Raw genomic sequence first — 25,038 nt, forward strand, 5'->3', positions numbered from 1 at the left:
ATTGAGTCTCAAGAAGACAGCTGCTTCTCAGAGTGGGGGGTCCTGCTTATAACACCCTTTCCACATAGGAACACACACTCAAGATTGCACAGGGTTGTATAGTACTGACCCTCCTCGTGTCTTTAGATAATTGCTGCACATTAGAGGCCTTGTTACATCAGTGTGAACAAATGACTGCCTTCTCTTATCAGTTAGAACATCTTCCTTCCAGCCTCTGTTCTTCAGTGCATGCACAAATATCCCCCTTCCCCTCTCCCCCCCCCCCAAGACACACACATACACTGGGTTGTGTAGATGGCTTGGTTGAAGGCATGGGACAGCAGGTGTCAGTGTGTGAGAGAGTTCTGGCAGGGGACTTTCCTCTTGATTTTGGTGTCCTCTCCTTGGGGGTGCACCGGCCTCTGTGTTAGCAGTGCAGGTCAGAAGGCATTCCCCTCTCCCTTATGCTTGATGAGTGGTGCATTTCAGGGGGAGGTAAGATCACAACAGGACTTGCCCTTCTAACGAGCTGTAGTCCCCCAAACAAATTAAGAAATGCCAGGCCATTTCCTCTACACCTTCTTTGATAGAGAAGGATAAGAGCATGTCTATCCTGGTCCTTTTTTTTTTTTTTTTTTTTTTTACAGATTTTATTTAGTACCACACTCTGATAATGAGAAGAGAATGCATTTTTTTTTTTTTCGGTCTCAGTCAACAGAATAAGATCTTGCTTGATGGGTGAGCAACTCTGGACTAAAATCTGGGTTAAGATACTTGCCAATTCGGCCTGCCACAAGCCTTTACCATCGCCTTGATTTTACTCGACTCCGTTCTCTAATGAAGAGGCACTGGGAGGATATTTAAAACGCATGCTTGAGCTAAACGGCATTGAGAAACCTCTGGTTTACAGGAATTCACGTAAAATAGTACAAAATGTGTGCACAAGCTCTTTGGGATCTTACTAGTAGCTAGATGAGTCTCTTCTCTCTGTTAAGCAGGAATAAAAATAAGATTAGCCTGAGAATTTTAGATGATTATCTCTGGTGGAAATGGAGTGATTTTTTTTTTTACTTTAAAAATACTGTGTATTTTCAAAACTGCAAATAATGAACATATATTCTTAAAATTAGATGTTGAAGTTTATTTTTTTAATGTTGAATTTTAGAGAGTAAATAGACATCTGTCTGTAATCTGGCTTCTGTATGCTGGAAGATACGGTAAAAAGAAATATTACTTTTAAAAGTAAAGTCATCTGCATTGTTAAAATTCCTCTAAACTCAGTCCATACTTGAGCCAGCAGCTCCTTGCCTTTGACATGACAAACCCTGCTGAGGCAACTTCTTAGTGACTGAGTCAGCACAGTTTTGTTGTTTCGTTTCTTTAGAAAAGTATTACAATTCTTTGTTTTTACCCTTCTCGTCATAATCCCCCCCTTATGATGGTTAGGTTTGTAAATTATAACCTCTATGCCTGTGATTACACTCCCATTTTGGAGGGGGTTCTCTGTTTCAGGGTTAAGATGGGATCTGTCTTCGTCTCCAACTTCCTAAAGAGTGGCGTAAGCCATCCTTTGTTTTCCTTGAGTGGGGAGTGGGAGTCAGTCCTGAAGAACTAACAGTGGAGAGCACTGGCGTGTCTGTCATGGCAACGAGGAAGCCAGAGGAACTCAGATATATGTGTGGGTAGACTTGCCCTTGGGGGTTTCCGAGGCTGTAACTCTTTACGGGAGCAGAAAAACTCTTTGTCCCTTGGAGTGGCTGGTGTGCGCAACGCGCTGACTTTGCACAACGGAATCTCAATTGTTAGAAACTTACCTTGGAGACAGTGAAAGATGAGGATTTCCACTCCTGAAAGAGAGCCTCCGAAACTCACCCTGGGCAGTTCTAGCCGCCTACCTTATGACAGCCATGCTGTGAATCTGCACGGACTCAATTTAAAAAATTAAGTACTCTTTTCAAATGTAGGTCTCGCCAGGAACTCAGTGCCATCCATCGAGGCAGTGCCTGAACATAGCAGCCTCAGAGGACAGGGCCAAACTAGCCCTGTGGGTCTCTGAGACTACAACTGTACAGGAGTAGACAGCCTCGTCTTCCTCCTGAGGCTGATGGTTTCCAACTGCTGGCCTTGCACTTAGCAGGACAGAACATGACGCAGCACAATGCCACCAGAGCTCCTTTGAGCCAGAAAGCCCCTTTTAAATCAGAGAGAGGGTTTTCTATTTTTTTAAGCTTTTCCTTTCCTCCTCTTCCAAACAGTAAGCACCATAGACTATGAATGAGTGACAGTTGCTAAATTATAGAAGATTGTGTAACTTCATATTTAGGTCTTTTTTATTTCCATACAAAAAAATTTTTTTGTGGGAGGGTAGGAAGTTGAGACCTAATTACCCTACACATGGCCCTGAATTACCCTGCACATGGCCCTGATTGCCTTTTATATCTATCTATTCCCACGGGGTATGAGTTCAGGGAATCAAGAAGCACCATTTAGAAAAGGAATATCACAACCAACAAATAAGGATTGAATATTTTATTCGGCACGTCTGTTCTTAGGTGCTGTTGAGCCCGGGCAGCTCATAACGACAGTACATGCAGACTCGCCGGAGCCCTTGAGGCTACATCTTTCCTTTCACTGCTTCACAGAGGTCTTTGTAGCAGATTTGCCTGCTGGTTGATTTCGTGGCTGCTCTTCAATTGTGGATCCAAGTAAAATAAAATCCTTGTCAACTTGAATACTTTCTCCAGTCATGCCTGGTCCAGTTGGGAAAGTTTTTTTCTCTGCCCCCTACCCCTGCTTTATGTTAAAGTGTAACCTTTACTGAAGGCTGTGTTCTTTGATCTCCATGACTAAGTGCTTCAAGCTGGAGTCTCTTTCAGCAGGCAAGGTTGTACCATATACACAATGCAAGTTCTCTTTTTAAAATTTTTTAATCATTTTATTTGGGACTTGTACAACTCACAATCCATACATCCAACCATTGGGTCAAGCACATTTGTACATTTGCTGCCACCATCATTCTCAAAACATTTGCTCTCCACTTGAGCCCTTGATATCAGCTCTACATTTCCCCTCTCCCTTCCTGCTCCCCTCACCCTCATGAAGCCTTGATAATTTATTATTATTTTTTCATATCTTTTTTTAATGATCCTATTGTTTTATTTTGTTTTTGTTTGAGTTAGAGGATATGTATTTTGTTTTTTCTTTTTTTTAAACATTTTATTAGGGACTTATACAACTCATCACAATCCATACATATATCAATTGTATAAAACACATCTGTACATTCTTTGCCCTCATCATTTTCAAAGCATTTGCTCTCCACTTAAGCCCTTTGCATCAAGTCCTCTTTTTTCCCCTCCCTTCTCACTCCCCCCTCCCTCAAGTCCTTGATAATTTATAAATTATTATTTTGTCATATCTTGCCCTGTCCGGCGTCTCCCTTCACCCCCTTTTCTATTGTCTATGCCCAGGGAGAAGGTCATATGTAGATCCTTGTAATCGTTTCCCTCTTTCCATCCCACTCACCCTCTACCCTCCCAGTATCGTTCCTCACACCCCTGGTCCTGAAGGTATCATGCGCCCTGGGTTCCCTATGCCTCCAGCTCCTATCTGCAACAGTGTACATCCTTTGCTCTATCCAGACTTGCAAGGTAGAATTTGGATCAGGGTAGTTGGAGAGGAGGAAGCATTTAGGAACTGGAGGAAAGCTGTATTCTTCATTGGTGCTACATCGCACCCTGACTGACTCATCTCCTCCCCTAGACCCTTCTGCAAGGGGATCTCCAATGGCCGACAAATGGGCTTTGGGTCTCCACTCTGTACTTCCTCCTTCATTCACTATGGTAAGTTTTTTTTTCTGATGATGCCTTATACCTGATCCCTTTGACATCTCGTGATTGCACAAGCTGGTGTGCTTCTTCCATGTGGGCTTTGTTGCTTCTGAGCTAGATGGCCACTTGTTTACCTTCAAGCCTTTAATACCCCAGACACTATTTCTTTTGATAACCGGGCACCATCAGCTTTCTTCACCACATTTGCTTGTTCACCCGCTTTGACTTCAGCGGTTGTGTCGGGAGGGTGAGCATCATAGAATGCCAATTTAATAGAAGAAAGTATTCATGCATTGAGGGAGTGCTTGATAGAGGCCCAAGGTCCTTCCGCCACCTTAATACTAAACCTATAAATATAGACACATAGATCTATTTCCCCCTCCTCATATATATATGTGCGTATATGTACATGTCTTTGTCTAGACCTCTATAAATGCCCTTTACCTCCTAGCTCTTTCCTCTTTTTCCCTTGACTTTCCTCCTGCCCCACTATCATGCTCTGTCCCCACCTGGGTTACAGCTGTACCTCTTCTTTACCTTCCCTTTGATCATTCCCTACCAGTCCTGCCACACCCACCTCACCACCAATTTGGATCCCTTGTTCCCTTGTCCCTGGGTTTTTTAACACCACTAACTTATCCCCCACCTCCCCCTCTCCCATGTCCCCCCAGAACTGTTGGTCCCATTATTTTTCCTCCAGATAGTTCATCCAGCCTATCTTATTTAACCAGAGCTGTGGAGATAATAACATGCACAAAAACAAGACAGAGGAAAACAAAGCAACAGTATACAACAAAACAACAACAAACCACTGACAAAGAACAAAACAAAACACATCAAAAAAGAAAAGCTTGTAGTTAGTGCAAGGATCGTTTGCTGGCCTTTAGGAGTGTTTTGCAGTCCAGTCTGTTGGGCACCACGCCCTGACCCCAAAGTTCACTTTCAGCATTCCCTGGGGACCTTGCCGCTCCATTCCCTTGCTGTTCCGCTGCTCTCCCCCAGTGCTTTGCCTCTGTGTGGTGGGAGCAGGTCGGGCACAATTCCCACACTTTGTCTCCAGTGCTGTCCCCTGCAGGGCCATGTGTCAGTGAGGGGTGTCATGTCTCATAGTGGGGCCAGCCATGTGGTCCTCTCTATGGATTGGCTGCTCTAATCAGGAACATCATCCGCCTGGCCTGGTGGGCCATGATGTGCTGTACTCTCTCCTCCTCCCCCTTCATCTGCTCCCATGTGCTCCGATCAGATATGTCCCTCTCCCGGAGCTGCAGAATCAATGTCGTCCTTTGAAACAAATTCTTCTGGGGGGTTCTTTTTTTTTTTTTGAGTCATTTAATTGGGGACTCGTACAACTCTTGTCACAATCTACATATACATCCATGTATCAGGCACATTTGTTGCCATCATCATTCTCAAAACATGTGCTTTCTACTTGAGCCCTTGGTATCAGCTCCTCATTTAAAAAAAAATCATCTTAGTAGGGGCGCATACAACTCCTATCACAATCCATACATATATCAATTGTGTAAAGCACATTTGTAATTCGTTGCCCTTATCATTCTCAAAACATTTGCTCTCCACCCAAGGCCCTGGCATCACGTCCTCCTTTTTTCCCCTCCCTCATGAACCCTTGATAATTTATAAATTATTATTTTGTCATATCTTGCTCTGTCCCACGTCTCCCTTCCTCCTCCCTTTTCTGTTGTATGTCCCCCAGGGAGGAGGTCATATGTAGATCCTTGAAATAGGTTCCCCCTTTCCAACCTACCCTCCCTATACCCTCCCAGTATTGCCACTCACACCATAGGTCCTGAGGGGATCATCCGCTCTGGCTTCCCTGTGTTTCCAGTTCCCATCTGTACCAGTGTACATCCTCTGGTCTAGTCAGGCTTTCAAGGTAGGATTCGGATATTGATGTGGGAGGGGGAAAGGAAGCATTTAGGACCTAGAGGAAAGTTGTATTTTTGATCGTTGCTACGTCGCACCCTGAATGTCTCGTCTCCTCCCCAAGACCCTTCTGTAAGGGGATGTCCAGTGGCCTACAAATGGGCTTTGGGTCTCCACTCTGCACTCCCCCGCTCATTCACTTTGGTAAGATTTTTTTCTGATGATACCTGATCCCTTGACACCTTGTGATCACACAGGCTGGTGTGCTTCTTCCATGTGGGCTTTGTTGCTTCTGAGCTAGATGGCCGCTTGTTTACCTTCAAGCCTTTAAGACCCCAGACGCTATATCTTTTGATAGCCGGACACCATCAGCTTTCTTCGCTACATTTGCTTATGCACCCAATTGTCTTCAGCGATCATATCAGGAGATGAGCACAAAATGATATGATTTTTTTGTTCTTTCATGCCTGATAACTGATCCCTTCAGCACCACGTGGTCACACAGGCTGGTGTGCTTCTTCCACGTGGGCTTTATTGCTTCTGAACCAGATGTCCACTTGTTTACCTTCAAGCCTTTAAAACCCCAGACGCTATCTCTTGTGTGTGTGTGTGTGTGATTAATCTGGTTTCTTTTTCTTTTTTTTTTTTAAGTTTTATTAGGGGCTCATACAACTCTTATCACAATCCATACATATACATACATCAATTGTATAAAGCACATCTGTACATTCTTTGCCCTAATCATTTTCTTTTTTTTTTTTACTTTTCTTACATTTTATTAGGGACTCATACAACTCTTATCACAATCCATACATATACATATATCAATTGTATAAAGCACATCCATACATTCCCTGCCCCAATCATTCTCAAAGCATTTGCTCTCCACTTAAGCCCTTTGCATCAGGTCCTCTTTTTTTTCCCCTCCCTCCCCGCTCCTCCCTCCCTCGACGCTATCTCTTTTGATAGCCAAGCACCATCAGTTTTCTTTACCACATTTAGTTGTTCACCCACTTTGTCTTCAGAGGTTGTGTCGGAAAGGTGAGCATCATAGAGTGTCAATTTAATAGAAGAAAGTATTCTTGTATTGAGAGAGTACTTGAGTGGAGGCCCAATGTCCCATTCTTCTCAATGTTTTCCATAATTTGTTATGATCCAGGCAGTTCAGTGCCTTTGCGTAGCCAGTAAACACAGGTAAACAACTTACTGGTGTTTTCTACTGTCACCCAACTTTTTTTTTTTTTTTGTATAAGGGTGGTTTACTCAACCGATGTTTGCATGGACCGTTATAAGAGCTGCATGAGCCCCCATAAAATGACCTATCAAAAAAAAGAATATGAAAAAAAATTGATTCCTAAAACATATTCTCTAATTACTTGACTTCCAGTAGATTTCATCTGAAACCACAGCAGAACCACAGGAAGATGTTGTTGTGGTGATTGTTTTTCTTAGGTTCCATTAAGTCCTTCCAGACTCGGAGTATCTCTGAGCCTTGGTCATTTTCTTTGGTCCTTAGGACACTGCAGGCAACTGGGATGTTCTGTTTGTCTTATCTGGACCACTTCTAATGATGCTCACAAATTTCATTCTCTAATGAGGACATCCCAAAAGTAATGAAACCAGGCAGTTCTTCCTCCTTCTTCTACGCTGCTGGTGATGCACCATCCTTGGAAACTCATGGGATGCTCACTCGGATCCTTCTCAGTCCTGTCACCCAACTTTATTAGTAATTATATTCCTTGTTCTACATCCTCTTCAGTATCCAGCTTGACTTTCTGGCAGTCCTTCTTTCACGTACAGCTGCAACCTTTTTTTATTATTATTAACTTCAGAAAATGTAACTTGTATACTATTGTGTTAGTTTGGGATGACTAGAGAAACATGTCCAGAGACATTGATATGGGTATAAGAAGAGCTTTATATACAAGAGCAAATTGAATCCTGAGAAAACATCCCAGCCCAGTCCAGATCAAATCCATAAGTCTGATATTAGCCCATATGTCTGATGCCAATCTATAAAGGCCTCTTCAGACTCACAAAACACATGCAATGACGCTGAATGCAGGAAGATCAAAGGCCAGTGGGTTGGAAGTCTTCTGGGTCCACTGGCATAGTAAACATCTTAGCGCTGGCGAGGGTCTCTTCGAGGCTTCTCTGGCTCCAGAGATCTGGTAGATCCATGTGGCTTCTCCAGCTCCCAGGGCATAGCACCATGTGTCTTGTCAGTAGAGCATCTCTCAGGGAGTGAGCAAAGATTGAACGTGTCTCCCGCCTCCAAGGAGAAAATGTAGGCATTTCCAGAATCCTCAGGAGAAGGCCAGGTCCACACAGGTCTCATTGGTTTTGATCCGATTGATAGACTAGACTCCGCTCCTTCACTCTTATTCCTCTCAAATCCCAAACTGACACCAGATTGTATAATTACCACAAATATTAAAATAATAATTTCCCCATTATGTTGAATAACTGCTTTGGAATGAGCACAAATATTGGCGTATTCCAGCCAGTTTGCTTTCAGGTCAGGTAGCTCTCTTCCTAATTTCTTGGCATAGAATGATGAATGGGTATTTTGTATCTATTTGTTGAAATATTCAATTATCCCTAAAATTCTGGGTACTTAATTTTGGCCTTCATAACAACATGAACTTCTTCCTTTCTTGACTATAAGTTACCACCTAAAATAATTCACTGTCAACTGATTATTTTTCATACACGACTATTTCCTCATCTTCCTTTGATAATTCCTGCATGGTTCAGTATCTTGCTTGTAGAATCCTTCACTATTACACCTTAAGGCTGGAATTTTTAGATTCATTTCTTTCATCTTGAGAACACATTCTCTCCTTTTGTTTTTCGAACTCCAGGTCTTTATTGATTTCATTGTAATATTTTTATCATTTTGAACTAGCCTTTGAAATCTCCAACTCAGCTCTTGTACAGCATCTCTGCTGTTTATTGTAGCTACTCTGTTCAAGAGCAAATGTCAAAGTCTCTTCTGACATCCACTCTGGCATTTTCCTTTCCTTTGTACGACCTGTTGCTGTCTTCATGTATGATGATTCCTTAATGTGACTCTCCAGCTCATGTGGTTTTGTCCCCTTCAGTTCAGTATATCAAAGCTGTTCTTAAGGTGATTTTTAAGTGCAGGTGGGATATATTCAAGGTTGCACTTTCAATCTTGGGACTTGTTTAAGCTTTTTTTTTTTTCAGTTTCAACTTGAACTTAACATGGGAACATGTTCTTTTCAAGATGGTCTGTTCAAAAATCAGCCTGGCATTGTTCCAACTCATAATGTTAAACTTCCCCATAGTCTCTTACTACACCTGTTATCCTTGTGCAATCCATCCAGTGAGGGCCAAGTGTGTAGTCACTGTTTATGCTCTTGAAAAAAGGATACTTGCAATGAATGAGTCACTGGTCTTGCAAAATTCTATTATGCAATCTCCCATGTCATTTCTATCACTAGGGCCATATTTTCCAAATAGGAAACCTTCTTTATTACCCACTTTTGCATTCTTATCACTGTTAATTTGCAGTACATCCTGATTGCATGTTTGATAAGTTTTAGGTTGCAGAAATTGGTGGAAATCTTCAACTGCTTCATCTTTGGCATTAATGTTTGTTGCATAAATTTGAATAGTAGTTGTATTAACTGATCTTTCTTGTAGGCTTATGGAAATTAGTCCTTCATTACACTTCAGGATAAATCTTGAGATGTTCTTTTTGATAATGAATGTAACATCCTTCACCTTTGTCATTAGCACGGTAGACCAATCGCCAATGGCAGCCCATTTCAGCTTACTGATACCTACCATAGTAATCATTATGCGGTCCATGTCATTTTTGACAACTTCCAATTTTCCTAGGTTCATACTTGGTGTATTCCACATTCCAGTTATTGATGGATGCCTGCAGATGTTCCTCACTTTGAGCTGTGCCACCTCAAGAATGCTTGTATATGGTAGCTTTTTCCCTATGCTCCTTTTGCATTTTTTGTTAAACGCTTATCTCGGTGGACTCATGTTGTACTTGTCCTTTTGTGCCTGACTTACTTTGCTTAGCATGATTTCCTCCAGTTCTTCCCATGCCGCTATGTGCCTCATACGTTCATCACTGCTTTTTAGTGATGCGTAGTACTCCTTTGTATGTATATACCGCAGGTTTTTAATCCAATCGTCAGTTGATAGAAATTTGGGTTGCTTCCAACTCCTTGCAATTGTGAACTGTGCCGCGATGAACATTGGAGCACAGATGTCTGGCCTTGGTTTGTTTCTTGCCTCTTTGGGTATATGCCCAGTAGGGAGATTGCTTGGTCATATGGTAACTAGATTTCCATCTATTTTAGATATTGCCAGATCGATTTCCCTAGTGGCTGTACATACTTACAGGTCCACCAGCAGTGGATAAGAGTTCCTGTCTCCCCACAGGCCCTCCAACACTTGTTGCTTTCTAAGTTTTTGAATTGGGCTACCTTTGAGGGTGTTAGGTGGTACCTCATTATTGTTTTAATTTGCATTTCTCTTATGGCTAAAGATTGGGAACATTTTCTCATCTGTTTGTTGGCCATTCGGATTTCTGCCCCTGTGAAACTTCTGTTCAAGTCCTTTGCCCACCTCTCAAGTTGGCCTTTTTTTTTTAAAGCTAGCAGAGTATTGTAGATTTTAGTAATAAGGCCTTTGTCTGATGTGTCATTGCTAAAGATGTTTTCCCAGTCCGTGGACTCAGTATTATTACTCTCTTGGTGAATTATTTCAATGTACACAGGTGTTTTATCTTCAGTATATCCCGTCTGTCAATTTGCCTCCTGTTTGTGTCCTTCGCTATTTCTGATAGCCTATGTATTCCCTGTGCCAAAGTTTTCAAGTTGTTCCCAATTCCCTCATTGATGGCCCTAATAGTTTGGGGTTTAACTTCGAGGTCTGGGATCCACCTTGAGTTTATTCTTGTGCATGGAGTGAGATAAGGGTTTTGCTTCATTTTTTCTATAGGTAAATATCCAGTTTTTCCAGCACCGCTTGTTAAAGAGGGCATCTGCTTCCCATTTGATATTTTTGGGGCCCTTATCAAAGATAAGTTGTCTGTAAGCTGATGATTTTATTTCTGGGTTTTCAGTTCTTTTCCATTGGTCTGAGTTTCTGTCATTGTACCAATACCATGCAGTTTTGACAACTGCGACTATAGTATGTGCTAAAGTCAGGGAAATCAAGCGCCCCCCCCCACACACACACACACTGTGTCCTTTTGAGGAGTTCTCTGCTAATTCTGAGCTTCTTCCTTCTCCATATGAAGTTGGTAATCAGTTTTTCCATTTCCTTGAAGAAAAGTGAGGGTAATTGTATCAGGATGGCATTAAACTTATATAGTACCTTTGGCAGAACTGACATCTTGACTATATTGAGTCTTCCAATCCACGAGCATGGGATATCCTTCCATTTGTTGCAGTCGCTGTTGGTTTCTTGTAGTAGTGTTCTGTAGTTTTCCCCCGTATAGATCTTTTGTTCTTTCAGTCAGGTATATCCCTAGATCTTTAAATTTGTATTTGGCTATTGTGAAGGGTACCACCTTGTTGATCTCTTCTGTGGTCTTATCCTATGTGTATAATAGTCCGATGGACTTCTGTTTGTTGATCTTGTCTCCTGCCACTCTGCTAAACTCCTCTATTGCTTCCAGTACTCCCCTTCTGGAACTTTTGGGATTTTCCATATGTAAAATCATATCATCTACAAATAACGATAGTTCCACCTCTTCCTTCCCCAGACGAATACCTTTGATGTCTCTTTGCCTTATGCTGTTAGCTAAAACCTCCAGCACGATATTAAATAGGAGTGGAGACAAGGGGCATCCTTGTCTGGTCCCCTTTTTCAGTGGGATTGTGTTAGTCTTTTCTCCATTAACTACCACGTTGGCTGTTGGTTTTTCATATATAACTTATATTGTCTTGAGGAACTTTCCTTCCATTCCTATCTTCGCTAGTGTCTTAAACAGGAATTGGTGTTGGATGTTGTCGAATGCTTTTTCTGCATCTATCGATATTATCATGTGGTTCTTATAGTTTTTCGTGTCAATGTGACGAATAATGCTAATGGTCTTTCATATGTTGAACCATCCCTGCGTCCCTGGTTTGAATCCCACTTGGTTATGGTGAATTATTTGTTTTATATACTTTTGTATTCTGTTGGCTAGTATTTTGTTAAGGATTTTTGCACCGATGTTCATTAGGGAAATTGGTATGTAGTTCTCAATTCTTGTGGGATCCTTGCCTGGTTTTGATATCAGAGTTATACTAGCTTCATAGAAGGAGTTCGGAAGTTTGCCATCTTTTTCTGTGTTCTGGAAGAGTTTGTGTAGGATTGGTGTTAGTTCTTCCCTAAATGCTTGGTAGAATTCTCCAGTGAATCCATCTGGTCCAGGGGATTTTTTGGTTGGTAATCCCTTGATAACCTTTTCTATTTCTTCTATTGCGATGGGTCTGTTGAGATTCTTGATGTCCACCGAGGATAGTCTAAGGAGGGATTGTTTTTCCAGGAATTTGTCCATGTCTTCCAAATTGTTGAATTCATTGGAGTACAATCCTTCATATTATTGTATAACTATCCTTTTGCTTTCATTAGAGTCTATTGTAATGTCCCCTCTTTCTTCCCTATTCTTGCTATTGAAATTTGGTCCCTCCTTTCTTTGGTTAGGTTTGCCTTTGGTCTATCAATTTTTTGTATAGTTTTCTTATTTTCCCTCTCCCGAATCTCAGCCCTGATTTTTTATAATTTCTTTTCTTTTGCTATTAGTGGGATTGTCCTGCTGACTCTGCTCTAGTTGTTGTAAATTTTGTGTCAGCATATCAATCATGAGTCTCTCTTCCTTTCTTGGGTGTGCATGTATTGCTATGAACCTTCCTCTGATGACTGCCTTTGCTGTGTCCCATAAGTTTTGATAAGCCGTGTGCTCATTCTCATTGGTTTCTAGAAATTTCCTAATTTCATCTCTCATCTGTGCCAGTACGCACTCCTTTTACAGTAGAGAGTCATTCATCCTCCAATTGTTTGCTCTTATTTTGTCTTCCTTTTTTTGATTTCCAGATCTTCTAATATGTCTAACAGTTGAAATAACCAATAGCAAATTAAAATGAAAACCAAAGATTAAAATATTATTTTATCAAAGTAAGCTAGCAAATTGTGGATCTTGAAAAATACCTCAAATAGGCAATATCTAAGATAAAAATGTCTTCAGAAGAACCCCTTTTCCCATATCTTCCCCAAAAGAAAAGGCCCAACATAAATCCCCTTACATCCTGGCTGGTGTGAGGTGGAGAGGACTCATGTGTTGTCATAACTGTAGAAGGTGCAAAGACTTGTCCTTTTGATCAATAAAAGAATCTATTTGTTAATACCAAATTGTCATTCCATTTTGATCCTGATAGAATAAAATTCCAAAGTATTTTTTACTTAAATTATTCTCCCAAAAGAATATTATTGTTTAATGTAGTAAAATAGTCTTTGGTACTTTAAAATTTTATGATGATAATGACGATTTTTTAAAGATCTTTTTATTGGGGCTCTTAAAGCTCATAAAATAATCCATACATCAATTGTATCAAGCATATTTATACATATGTTACCATCATCATTTCCCCTTTTTTTACCCTCATTATTTTCTAAATGTTTACTTTCTGAGTCCTTGGTATCAGCTCCTCTTCCCGCCCACCCCCCCCATGACCCCTTGATAAATTATAAATTATTATTTTCATATCTCACACTGACCACTGTCTCCCTTCAACCATGTTTCTGTTGTTCATCCCCCTAGGTGGGGGGAGTCTGGGTCGATCATTACAATTGATTCCCCCCGTCTTCCCCTTCCCCCTTCCTCTCCTCTTCTTCCCCCTACCATCCTGGTATCTATACCCTAGTTTCTGTTCCTAGATTCCATGTGTCCTGAGCTCTTATCTGTACAGTGTACATGCTTCAGTCTAGCCCACACTGAAAGGCAGGACTGGTGGTAATAATACTGGGGGGTGAGGAAGCCTCCAAGAACCAAAGGACTATTGTTTGTTTCATCGGTGCTATATGCGCCCTGGTTGACTTCTTCCCTTCCTTGTAACCCTTCTGTGAGGGGATGTCCTTTTGTCTACAGATGGGTCTCTACTCTGACCTCTGTAGTTCTGAACAGTATGGTTTTTTTAAGATGATATTTTTGACCTTGGGTAGCTGTTTGTATTTGCCTACCTTTTTACTTTGATGTTGTGAATATCAGGCTCTTCCTGTTTACATACACAGGTTCTCATCTATATAATCCTACTGATTTGTTGCGACATTGTGTGTGTGTGTGTGTGTGTGTGTGCATCTACACTCAGACCCACATAATATGCTTAGCTATATGTAGGGATTGAGTTTAACTTTTTTGCTTCCTTGAGTTCCTACCAGTGCCACGATCCATGTGTATCTGTGCTTTTCCTCATTCTTCTCCAGAGAATAAGCTGTGTGCCTCTGTATCCCCAAGACTCACTCCAGAATTTCCCTATTATCTGAAACCCAGACATAGCCGTCTTTCTGCCATAGAAAATATTCTAAGCTAATTTACTCCACCAACTTTTTTTTTTTAAGACATGAAATACATTTTTTTTTTGTATTTTCTTTTTTTTTTCTCTTCTTTTACATTTTATTAGGGACTCATACAACTCTTACCACAATCCATACATATACATACATCAATTGTATAAAGCACATCCATACATTCCCTGCCCCAATCATTCTCAAGGCATTTGCTCTCCACTTAAGCCCCTTGCATCAGGTCCTCTTTTTTTTCCCCTCCTCCCTCCCCCATCCACCAACTTTTTAATTCACTCAATTAACCTGTCCTAAAATCGATCGTCTTTGTATTTCTGTTTTAACAAAAAGTATATTATGTGAATTTTATGTATCTGTTCTATAAATTTTCTACAATCTTCTATTAAATTACAGACTAACGAACAGTGGAGTTTGACTCCTGACAACCCTGCAGGATAGAGTACAGCTGTTCCGGGGCTTCCAGGGGTGTCAGTCTGTGGAGCAGAGGAAGCCCAGTCTGTCTCCTGCGGAGCAGAAGCTGGTCTCGGACTGCTGATCTGTAGGCCAGCACAGAATCCATTATGCCACCTGGGCTCCCGGGGAACTTGGAAAATTCTTGAGCCTTCTATTTTTCTCCAATTAAAAAATGTTCCAGTTTTCTCCAACTCTTATTTCAGTGTTTTCTTTTTTCCCTCCTCCTTGTAGTGGACATTCGGCAGCAACAAAAATAAGAAGAAAGGAAAAGCCAGAAAAATAGAAAAGAAAGGCGCCATGAAGAAACAGGCGAACAAAGCTGCCTCCTCCGGTAGCTCAGACAAGGACAGTTCTGCCGAAAGCTCAGCCCCCGAGGAAGGTGAGCTGGGCAGTCGGACCCTGGACTTGCTCTCTCATCAGGTTGAATGCAGAGAAATGGGGTCGCAGGAGTGGGCATTGGGTGCTTGCCTTATAGAATGGCTTCCTCCTTTAACGGATCTATAATCCTTGTAAGGATCCTGGTTTCTTTGAAAATCTGAAGAAAGGGGGTTGCGGGGGGGGTGGAACAGTTCTGAGGAGTTGATGAGACCCCTGAAGAGCACAGTTCTAGAATTCATGAGGCACTGTGTGTCAGAGTCCACACTGACTGCTTCCCGACCGGCCTGTGAACTGCGGGCTTGCCAGCACCCTTTTTGGTTACGCCTAGTCTGACTGACCAAGAAAAGGTTTGTGCCAGACTGGAGGCTCATTGGTTTTTCCCTAAAACCAATTTGAGAATCTTGTTAACAGTAATTTGAAAAGTGAACTTGTTCCAGGAATAAAACAATAAACTTTAAGTTTCAGTTTAAAATAGCATTTATTACAAACGGTTACAAACGGATTTGTACATAATTGGTTAGGCTTGATTTTGAACACATGCGTCTATGAATGTTGTCTCCAACTGAGTAACGTTCATGTTAAATTGTTCTTTAACTTCTCATTGATAATATATTTTTTTTTTCCTTTCTGCCCTTCTATTGTGTGGATATCCAGTATCATTGGGAATTTGATCATCTCAAGTTAATGACTCATTAAGCACTGGCTTTTTATTGCTAACTAATGAATACAGCACAGAATGAGAGTGCTAGAATATTTCCATATTCAACAGCACAGCAAAAGTTCATTTGCTCAAACATCGTCCTTGTGTGTTAGAGAACCTCAGTCAGTAATGACTAGGTGAGAATTTTTGGTGAAAAAGAATATTTACAGTTTCAAAGCATCTCCCCTTAGTTGATTTGCCAACTTTGTAGGAAAAAATGGTGTCAGAGCCTACATTCTGAACACCTGCTTTGTAGGAGGCTACGGAGGGTCGTGGGACCCCAAAATCCATTTCCAGAGTTCACACATGGGCTAAGCCTCCAGTGACTCCTCTCGGATCCTCGTCCAGGGTGTGAATAGTCTGGTCTTAGAAAGTTGTTTATAGATGGTGTCGTTAGTTGAAAATGTAAAACCCTATCATTTGATCTGTTAATCCATTTTAAAGTTGTTTCAGTGTTTAATGTTTTGCTTTCTTTTTGAGGTTTTTCTCTGTTTTGTCATTGTTGGGGCTTTCTTGGTTTGTTTCTTTTGTTTTACATGGTTTTCTGTTATGTAAAATCTAGGGTAGGAGAATCTATAAAGAAAGTAACTACATTAATAGTTACTTAGAACTTTTAACCCATTAATCTAGTTAGATTGCATATGTTCATTTGTATATTTAAGATTATTTAGTATATGAAAGTCAAACTAGATAATCCTTCAGAAATAGTTAAAGGGGGGTATGGGAAGGGGAATAGGTGGGATAAGGAGCTTATAGAAATGATAATTGTATAACCTCACTCAATGGGGCTAAATAACAAAATTGAATGTGAATGGATATAGATACGTGGGTTGTGTACGAATAAAACTTTAAAAAAAATAAAATTTAAAGGCACCAGGGGTAAATACTGTTATGTAAACAGCCCTTTAACAACAATAACAGTAATCTATGAGTGAATACAATATTGTATCCAAGTTAAATTTTCTGAATTCAATAATTACATCATTAGTGATATGAGAAATAATCCGTTTTAGAATAAGTATTTAGTAGTGAAGTCATGCTATCTGCAATTTCCTCTTAATTTGATTCAGCAAAATAATATTTACATGCTTTAATGCAGAAAGGCAGAGAAAGTAAGTTGTCACAATGGGTGAATCTAAGTAAAGAGTATATGAGAAAGTATTTTTTGCAACTTTTTTCTAGGTTGGAAATTTTTTCAAAAGAAAACATTGAATTATAAAGAGCAAGCTAGTGTCTTGTTCCAGCGTAAAATTTCCCAATCTGTGTTTGCACTTCCTAAAAGCAGAGTGAGAACTGGTTCCAGTGAACTTGAGGCGACCATGTGCCCCTTTACCTCGGAGCAGCACAGAGTGGGGACAGCAGCGTTTGGAGGGGCACTGTGGCCTGTGGTCACCAGCAACAAGCTAATCTCGCATGCGTGCCTTTGCTGCAGGTGAAGTGTCAGATTCTGACAGCAACAGCTCCTCCTCCTCCTCCGACTCCGACTCCTCCTCGGAAGATGAGGAGTTCCACGACGGCTATGGGGAGGACCTCATGGGGGACGAAGAAGACAGGGCCCGTCTGGAGCAGATGACAGAGAAGGAGCGAGAGCAAGAACTGTTCAACCGCATTGAGAAGAGGGAGGTGCTGAAAAGAAGGTAATGCTGTGGTTGCCTTGCACATTTTGTGTTTTCCTGCATTCCTCCTACAGTTTCCTCTCCTTCACAGCTGACTTGACCTTCCGTAATGTATTACCATAATGAGAAGCTAATGATGTGCTTACACGTCTCTATTGTTTACTCAGTACCTTTGACATCACTAACTTGCCTTGTTCACAAGATAGCCATGAGAAATTACTTACTTGTACTATCTTATTTAATCTACATAACTTCCCATTAAGTGGGCTGTGTGGTGAAACGTTAGGGTGGACATTTAGGCTTAAGAACATGAAGTTACCAAGGGTGGATGGAGGGTGGGGGATAGAGGGGGAAGTCGTTGACCAAGGATCTACATATAACCTCCTCCCTGGGGGACGGACAACAGAAAAGTGCATGAAAGGAGACGTTGGACAATGTAAGATATGACAAAGTAATAATCGTTTATAAATTATAGAGGGAAAGAGGGCTGGGGAGGGAGGGGAAAAATGAGGAGCTGATGCCAAGAGCTCAAGTAGAAGGCAGATGTTTTGAGAATGATGACGGCAACAAATGTACCAATGTGCTTGATCCAATGGATGGATGTACGGATTGTGATAAGAGTTGTACAAGCCCCCAATAAAATGATTTAAAAAAAACATGAAGTGACCAAAGGGTGGTACTCCTTACATGAAGGCAAACACTTCATATGTTTTGTTTACTGTTCTATTCCTGGTACCTAGAACAGGGTTTAGCACATCAATGTGCTGTAAATAGTTGTTGAATGAATGGAAGAAGTAGTTGGCCCGAGGGCAGTTAGCTGGTAGGTGGTAAGAACTGGATTCCAAACCTGTGACTACCTGACTCCATGAAACATGTGGCCACATCTGTTTCTGCCTCCTCCTCTTTCTCATTACTGTACAATTGCTACACATAGCATTTTGAAGCTTCTTAGAGAAGCTTTTTTTCTTTCAAGATGAGAATTTACATTGCAAAATAGGTTCTCGCTTCATAATTTCTGTATACATTATTCAGTGACATTGGTTACACTTATCAGAATGTGCCAGCACTGTCTCATTATTTCCATTCTGGTGGCTCTGGTTAACAACTACTCTTAGAGCAAAGATGTCAAGGTAAGAGGGAAGGGGGAAGTAGAATTATGAGACTGCTGATAGAATGTAGAAACTGTAACCAGTGTCACGGAACAATTTGTATAGAAATTGTTAAATAAGAACTTAATTTCAAAAAAAAAACTTAATTTCACAGAAAACACAGTAATGTCTTGTTTTTAAAACCTTGTTTTTACAGGATTCAAGACTTGGAATTTCTCTTTATTACTTACTAGATATACAAATTTCCTTACAGTGGCATTTTTATTTTGTACCATGTTAAATTGCTCTTTTAATATCTTGGAGCTTACTCCATTTTCTGAATTGCTTTTGCCTTATTAAAGTGGCCAAGTTCTTATTTTAATGGATTTCTATAGCAAAAGTAAATTTGACTTTTGGATGGGAAAGTAAAAAAAAAGGTGAAAAATCCAAGACTCGTGGAAGAAATTAGTTTACAGAACTAATAGTGTACGTTGCACCTATTCTATTACACAATAACTAGCATTTTGAAGAATTGTAAAAAAATGTTTTGTTTTTTCCTTTAGCTAATGGTTAATAGATGATTTGATTTCTGTTGAGCAGTGAGAAAATAATGAAGCTGCCTTGCCTTAGCTAGCACCTGAATCCAATAGTTGTTTAAGATCATGTGGAAGATCCTTCCCTGCATAGTTTATTTATAATAACATGATGCAAAAAATAGAAGCATTTTCTTCCACTTGATCCTCAGAACTAAACGCCTTCTCTACCTAGCTTACTTCTGCTGTCACTGGCGGAAAATGGCGGTGTTTTCTTTGGTGAGTTTGTTGCATTTAATCTGGGCAGGTGGTGGGCCCTTCTGGTGATCGTGAGTTATCCTGCACAAGACTGTTTGCCTTTCAGGTGGCAGCCAGCATCAACATTTGTTTGAGTATGAATGCTTCCAAGGTTACCTGTATTGGAACAAACAGGAATTCAACTGTGTGGGAGCTGCCGCATGGTCAAGGGTGACCCCTAAACTTTGTGTTTTATTTTTGAGCCTTGTAGAATATAACTAGAGGCTTACATATAAGGCCAGTTAGGTACTGTAGTGAAATTGCCAGGTAGCTCAAGTGTAATGAGGCCTTACCTCAAACCTGGCTTTTGTTTTTATCGTATATGAATGAGGTTAAGAGGTTTGTTTTTTGTTTTTTTTTAGTAATTGGAAGGCAGTTTAGGGTGATGATTAGGCCAAAATTCAGTCTTTTATGACAGTTGAAAATTTTGTAGCTCATTTGTTTAACTGTAAAGCAGTATATTATATATAGCAACTCAGAAATGCGAGATTCCATTTTATTTGTGTTTATTTATTTCCTTAGCATCCATTTATAGCCAGCAGCACCAATTCTGCAATGTGATTTCAATTGGTAGGCTCTTTACCTGTCCTTAGGCTGCTTCTCTCTCTCTCTCTCTCTCTCTCTCTCTCTCTCTCTCTCTCTCTCTCTCTCTCTCTCTCCCCCCCCCCTCCCTCTCCCTCTCTTCCTCCCTCCCTCCCTCCCTGCCTCCCTCCTCCTTCCTTCCCTCTCTTCTTTTTTGGAAACAGCATGGGCATGCGGCATTAAAGGTGGCCTGGTTGTAGAACGCACAGCACAATGGAAGTTCGAGGCAGAAGACAGTCTGTTGTAGATAGGTGCCCTCGCATCAGTTCCAGCCGATAGCAACCTTATGCGGGACGGAAGAGGGCGCTAGGCTAAACTTACCGACAATCCAAATGAGTCACACGCTCTGCTCTGCCTCAGGTCTTGAGTGAGATAGTAACTGAACGTGATAAGTTAACAATAAACTTTGGTTAACTTCTGAAGAGACGTTTCTTGAGATGTTTCAGATGTTCTACAATTCGCCCATTTAAAGTATACAGTCGGCTTTATGAAAGTGCGACTCTCACCACCATCGAGCTTGGAGCACTTTCATCCACTCAGAGTGCTTTCCTTCAAAGTCCTGCAGTCCCTAGGCACTCACTCGTCTGTCTGTAACGGTTCATAGGAGCCCTGGTGCTGTACACATGCTGGCCTGGGAACAGCAAGGTTATTCGTGACCAGCCAGCTCTGCTGGAGAAAGACGAAAGACACGGACGCCTACTCCTGTAGGCTTATAATCTTAGAAACTCACAGGGACAGTTCTACCATAGGGTTGCTATGAGTCAGAATTGATGGCAGGGAATGAGACATTTTATATAAATAGTAATGTACTATGTGACCTTTTGTGGCTGGCTTATTCAATGTGTCTTCAAGGTTTATCCATGTTGTAATGTGCTATAAGTCAATTGTGACTTTTTTTCATTAAAGAATTAACTTTTGGTTACATCTCTGTTGTTTTTGTATTTTCTCTTTAATTTCTGTTCTTATTTGTTATTAGTTCTTCTGCATGCTTCACATTAGTTTACTCTTCTTTTTCCAGTGGGTTACAGTAGAAGGATAGATTATTGCTTTGAATCTTTGTTTAAAACAGGCATTTACAACTATACATTTTTCTCTCAGCACTGCTTTCGCTGCACCTCATAAGTTTTAGTATGTTGTGTATTCATTCTGCTCAAAGTATTTTCTAAATGCCTCTGTGATTTGATTCTTTTTAAAATCCACTTATGAATATGTTGTTCATTATTAATTTTAAAGTAAATTCATAACAGTACCCCATTGTCCCATAATAAAAATATATTAGGAACCTTAATAGAGAATGAAAAAAATAGAATTATTTAAGAGCTAAGCTTAAAATTTTTTTATCAAAATTACTTACAGATTTGAAAATAAGGTTTGTTAGAGTTCTTTAGTCTGTAAAGTACCAATTTTTGATATGGGGAGAGAACCTGGATTGTATTTAGTTAAGAAAAGAGCATATTTGTGCACATGTTTGTAAGGGTGGTGGGTGGACATGTTTTTCCTAATGAAGAAAGATAGAAATTGGTGTCTGAAACTATAGCCTTTATCTTGGCCATCCTAAATGGAATCCTGGCTGCTGTGGGGCTCTTCTGCATTTTGTTAGTTATGGAACTCCTTTGGAATTGGCTGCCCAGGTTGATCCAGGAACCAACTGCTTTCTTCTGTTGGGACAAGGTTGAGAGAGAGTGGCTTGTTTCTAAAAGTCTAATGCCAATAACAACAATACCCTTAATAGTTTCTCTTATTTTAACTTTGTTTCAATTTAAAGATTTCCATGTGCTTGCTATATATTTGGCAGTTTTTCTTTTACTCCTAAGTCACAATGGTGTTTCTTAATCATTTTATTGGGGGCTCATAATTGTATAAAGCACATTTGTACATTCGTTAGCCTCATCATTCTCAAAACATTTGTTCTCCACCTAAGCCCCTGGCATCAGCCCCTCATTTTTCCCCCTTCTTCCCCGCTCCCCCCACCTTATGAACTCTTGATAATTTATAAATTATTATTTTGTCATATCTTACACTGTCCAATATCTCCCTTCACCCACTTTTCTGTTGTCTGTCCCCCAGGGAGGAGGTTATATGTAGATCCTTATAATTGGTTCCCCTTTTCCAACCCACCCTCCAGATATCACCACTCTCACCACTGGTCCTGAAGGGATCATCCGTCCTGGTTTCCCTGTGTTTCCAGTTCATATCTGTACCAGTGTACATCCTCTGGTCTAGCCAGATTTGTAAGGTAGAATTGGAATCATGATAGTGGGTGGGGTGAGGAAGCATAAGAACTAGAGGAAAGTTGTATATTTCATCATTGCTACACTGCACCCTACCTGGCTCCTCTCCTCCCCTCAACCTTTCTGAAGGGGGTTTCCAGGTGCCTACAGATGGGTTTTGGGTCCTCATTGTGCACTCCCCCGCATTCACAATGATGTGATCTTTTGTTCTTTGATGCCTGGTACTGATCCCTTCAACACTCGTGATCACGCAGGCTGGTGTGCTTCTTCCATGTGGCTTTGTTGCTTCTGAGCTAGCTGTTTACCTTCAAGCCTTTAAGACCCCAGATGCTATATCTTTTGATAGCCAGGCACCATCAGCTTTCTTCACCACATTTGCTTATGCACGCATTTGTCTTCAGCGATTGCATCGGGGAGTTGAGTACACAATGATATGATTTTTTTTGTTCTTCGATGCCTGATAAGTGATCCCTTCAGCACCTCGTGATCACCCAGGCTGGTGTGCTTCTTCCATATGGGCTTTGTTGCTTCTGACCTAGATGGCCACTTGTTTACCAGAAGTAAGTTTTTATAAGTATTTCATTGCTCCTCATAAAATAATCAAATATCTTTTAACTAGATTTGAAATAAAGAAGAAATTAAAAACAGCCAAAAAGAAAGAAAAGAAAGAAAAAAAGAAAAAGCAAGAAGAAGAGCAGGAAAAGAAAAAGCTAACCCAAATTCAAGAATCTCAGGTGAGAAATTTGAAAGGAAAGAAGAAGGAAAGAAAGTCTAGGATCCTCCTCATTCCAAGCATTGAAACCTTTGTTTTGAACATGTGTCCGTGTTTGTGTCGAAGATGGTGTAGTAATTAGCGTAGGTCTGTAATACAAAGCGATTATGTCTCATATATAGCCGGCTTTGTTAGGATATTTACCCGAATATAAGTCATCTAACCTTGGTGATAAATATAGCTGGGAAAATCAGTCATCTCTTCATTCATCAAGAACAGGTTTACTGACAGTATCAATAAATAATAGCTATGATCTAGGCCCTAGAGGTCCTCAAACTTTTTAAACGGGGCCAGTTCACTGTCCCTCAGACCTGCCTGTTGGAGGGCCGGACTATAGTTTAAAAAAAAACCAACTACAAAGAAATTCCTATGCACACTGCACATATCTTATTTTGAAGTAAAAAACAAAACAGGGCAAAAACACCTGGCAGGCCGCATGTGGCCCGCGGGCCGTAGTTTGAGGACCCCTGATCTAAGGTGTTCTTTAAACTTGTTTATTAGATAGATGAGACTAGCTGATTTGCCTGCCCTATCTTTGTCCACAAGAGGATGCTCTCCCTCCTTTATACAAGTTCTCAGCTTCTGCAGCCAGGACAATTAATTGCTTACTATAAAGAGTCTCATTCATTGAGGTTTTACCCGTCATTGGTTAAGAGGGGGCATCTGACATGTCCTCTTCCCAGGTAACATCCCACAACAAGGAACGGCGTTCGAAGCGGGATGAAAAACTAGATAAGAAATCTCAAGCCATGGAGGAGCTGAAAGCAGAGCGAGAAAAACGGAAGAACAGGACAGGTACCGGGAAATACAATAATGGCCATGTTATGCCTTTAATCAGATGATTTGATTTCTTAGTGCCTTTTTTTTTTTCGTAATCATTTTATTGGGAACTCATACAGCTCTTATCACAATCCATACAGACACCCATTGTGTCAAGCACATTTGTACATTTCTTGCTATCATCATTTTCTTTTAAATAATTTTATTGGTTCATATAACTCATCACAATGCATACATGCATCAATTATAAAAAAGCACATTTGTATACTACTTACCCTCATCATTATCAAAATACTTGCTCTCCACGTAAGCCCCTAGCACCAGCTCCTCATTTTTACCCCTCTGTCCTTACTCCCCCCTTCGTTAGGAACCCTTGATGATTTATAAATTATTATTTTGTCATGTCTTACACTCTCCAACATCTCCCTTCACCCACTTTTCTATTGTGTATCCCCGAGGGAGGAGGTTATATGTAGATCCTTATAATCGGTTTCCCTCTCTCTACTCCACCCTCCCCCAGCTTCAACACTCTCACTACTCGTCCCAAAGAGATCATCCGTCCTGAATTCCCTGTGTTTCCAGTTGCTATCTGTACCAGTGTACATCCTCTGGTCTAGCCAGATTTGTAAGGTAGAATTGTGATCATGATAGTGGGGGGAGGAAGCATTTAGGAACTAAAGGAAAGTTGCATGTTTCATTGTTGCTACACTGCACCCTGACTGGCTCGTCAACTCCTCGCAACCCTTCCATAAGTGGATGTCCGTTGCCTCCAGATGGGCCCTTGTATGATTTTTTGTTCTTTGATGTCTGATGCCTCATCCCTTTAGCACCTCTTGATCACACAGACTGGTGTGCTTCTTCCATAGGGCTTTGTTGCTTCTGAGCTAGATAGCCGCTTGTTTACCTTCAATCCTTTAAGACACCAGATGCTATATCTTTTAATAGCCAGGCACCATCAGCTTTCTTCGCCACATTTGCTTATGCACTCATTTATCTTCAGTGATCGCATCATGGAGGTGAGCACACAATTATATGATTTTTTTCTTTGATACCTGATAACTGATCCCTTCGGCACCATGTGATCACACAGACTGGTGTGCTTCTTCCACGTGGGCTTTGCCGCTTCTGAGCTAGATGGCCACTTGTTTACCTTCAAGCCTTTAAGACCCCAGATGCTGTATCTTTTGATAGCCAGCGACCATCAGCTTCCTTCACCACATTTTCTTTGCACCCGCTTTGTCTTCAGTGATCGTGTCGGGAAGGTGAGCATCACAGAGTGCCAGGTTAATAAAACTAAGTGTTCTTACATTGAGGGAGTACTTGAGTGGAGGCCCAGTGTCCACCTGCTATCTTAAA

At 40.8% G+C, this 25,038-nt stretch overlaps 1 protein-coding gene across 1 annotated transcript in view; it reads left to right on the forward strand.

Annotated features, from left to right (window-relative positions):
- RTF1 (RTF1 homolog, Paf1/RNA polymerase II complex component) overlaps nucleotides 1–25,038 on the forward strand; it is a 57,049-nt gene that overhangs the window by 17,825 nt on the left and 14,186 nt on the right. The window contains exons 3-6 of the mRNA XM_075530630.1: nucleotides 14,937–15,084; nucleotides 17,216–17,420; nucleotides 22,750–22,864; nucleotides 23,586–23,697. Of these exons, the coding sequence (XP_075386745.1) occupies nucleotides 14,937–15,084; nucleotides 17,216–17,420; nucleotides 22,750–22,864; nucleotides 23,586–23,697 (580 nt within the window). The remainder of the gene's footprint in view (nucleotides 1–14,936; nucleotides 15,085–17,215; nucleotides 17,421–22,749; nucleotides 22,865–23,585; nucleotides 23,698–25,038) is intronic.

Source organism: Tenrec ecaudatus, chromosome 14 (assembly GCF_050624435.1).
Source record: "Tenrec ecaudatus isolate mTenEca1 chromosome 14, mTenEca1.hap1, whole genome shotgun sequence".
NCBI lineage: Eukaryota > Metazoa > Chordata > Mammalia > Afrosoricida > Tenrecidae > Tenrec > Tenrec ecaudatus.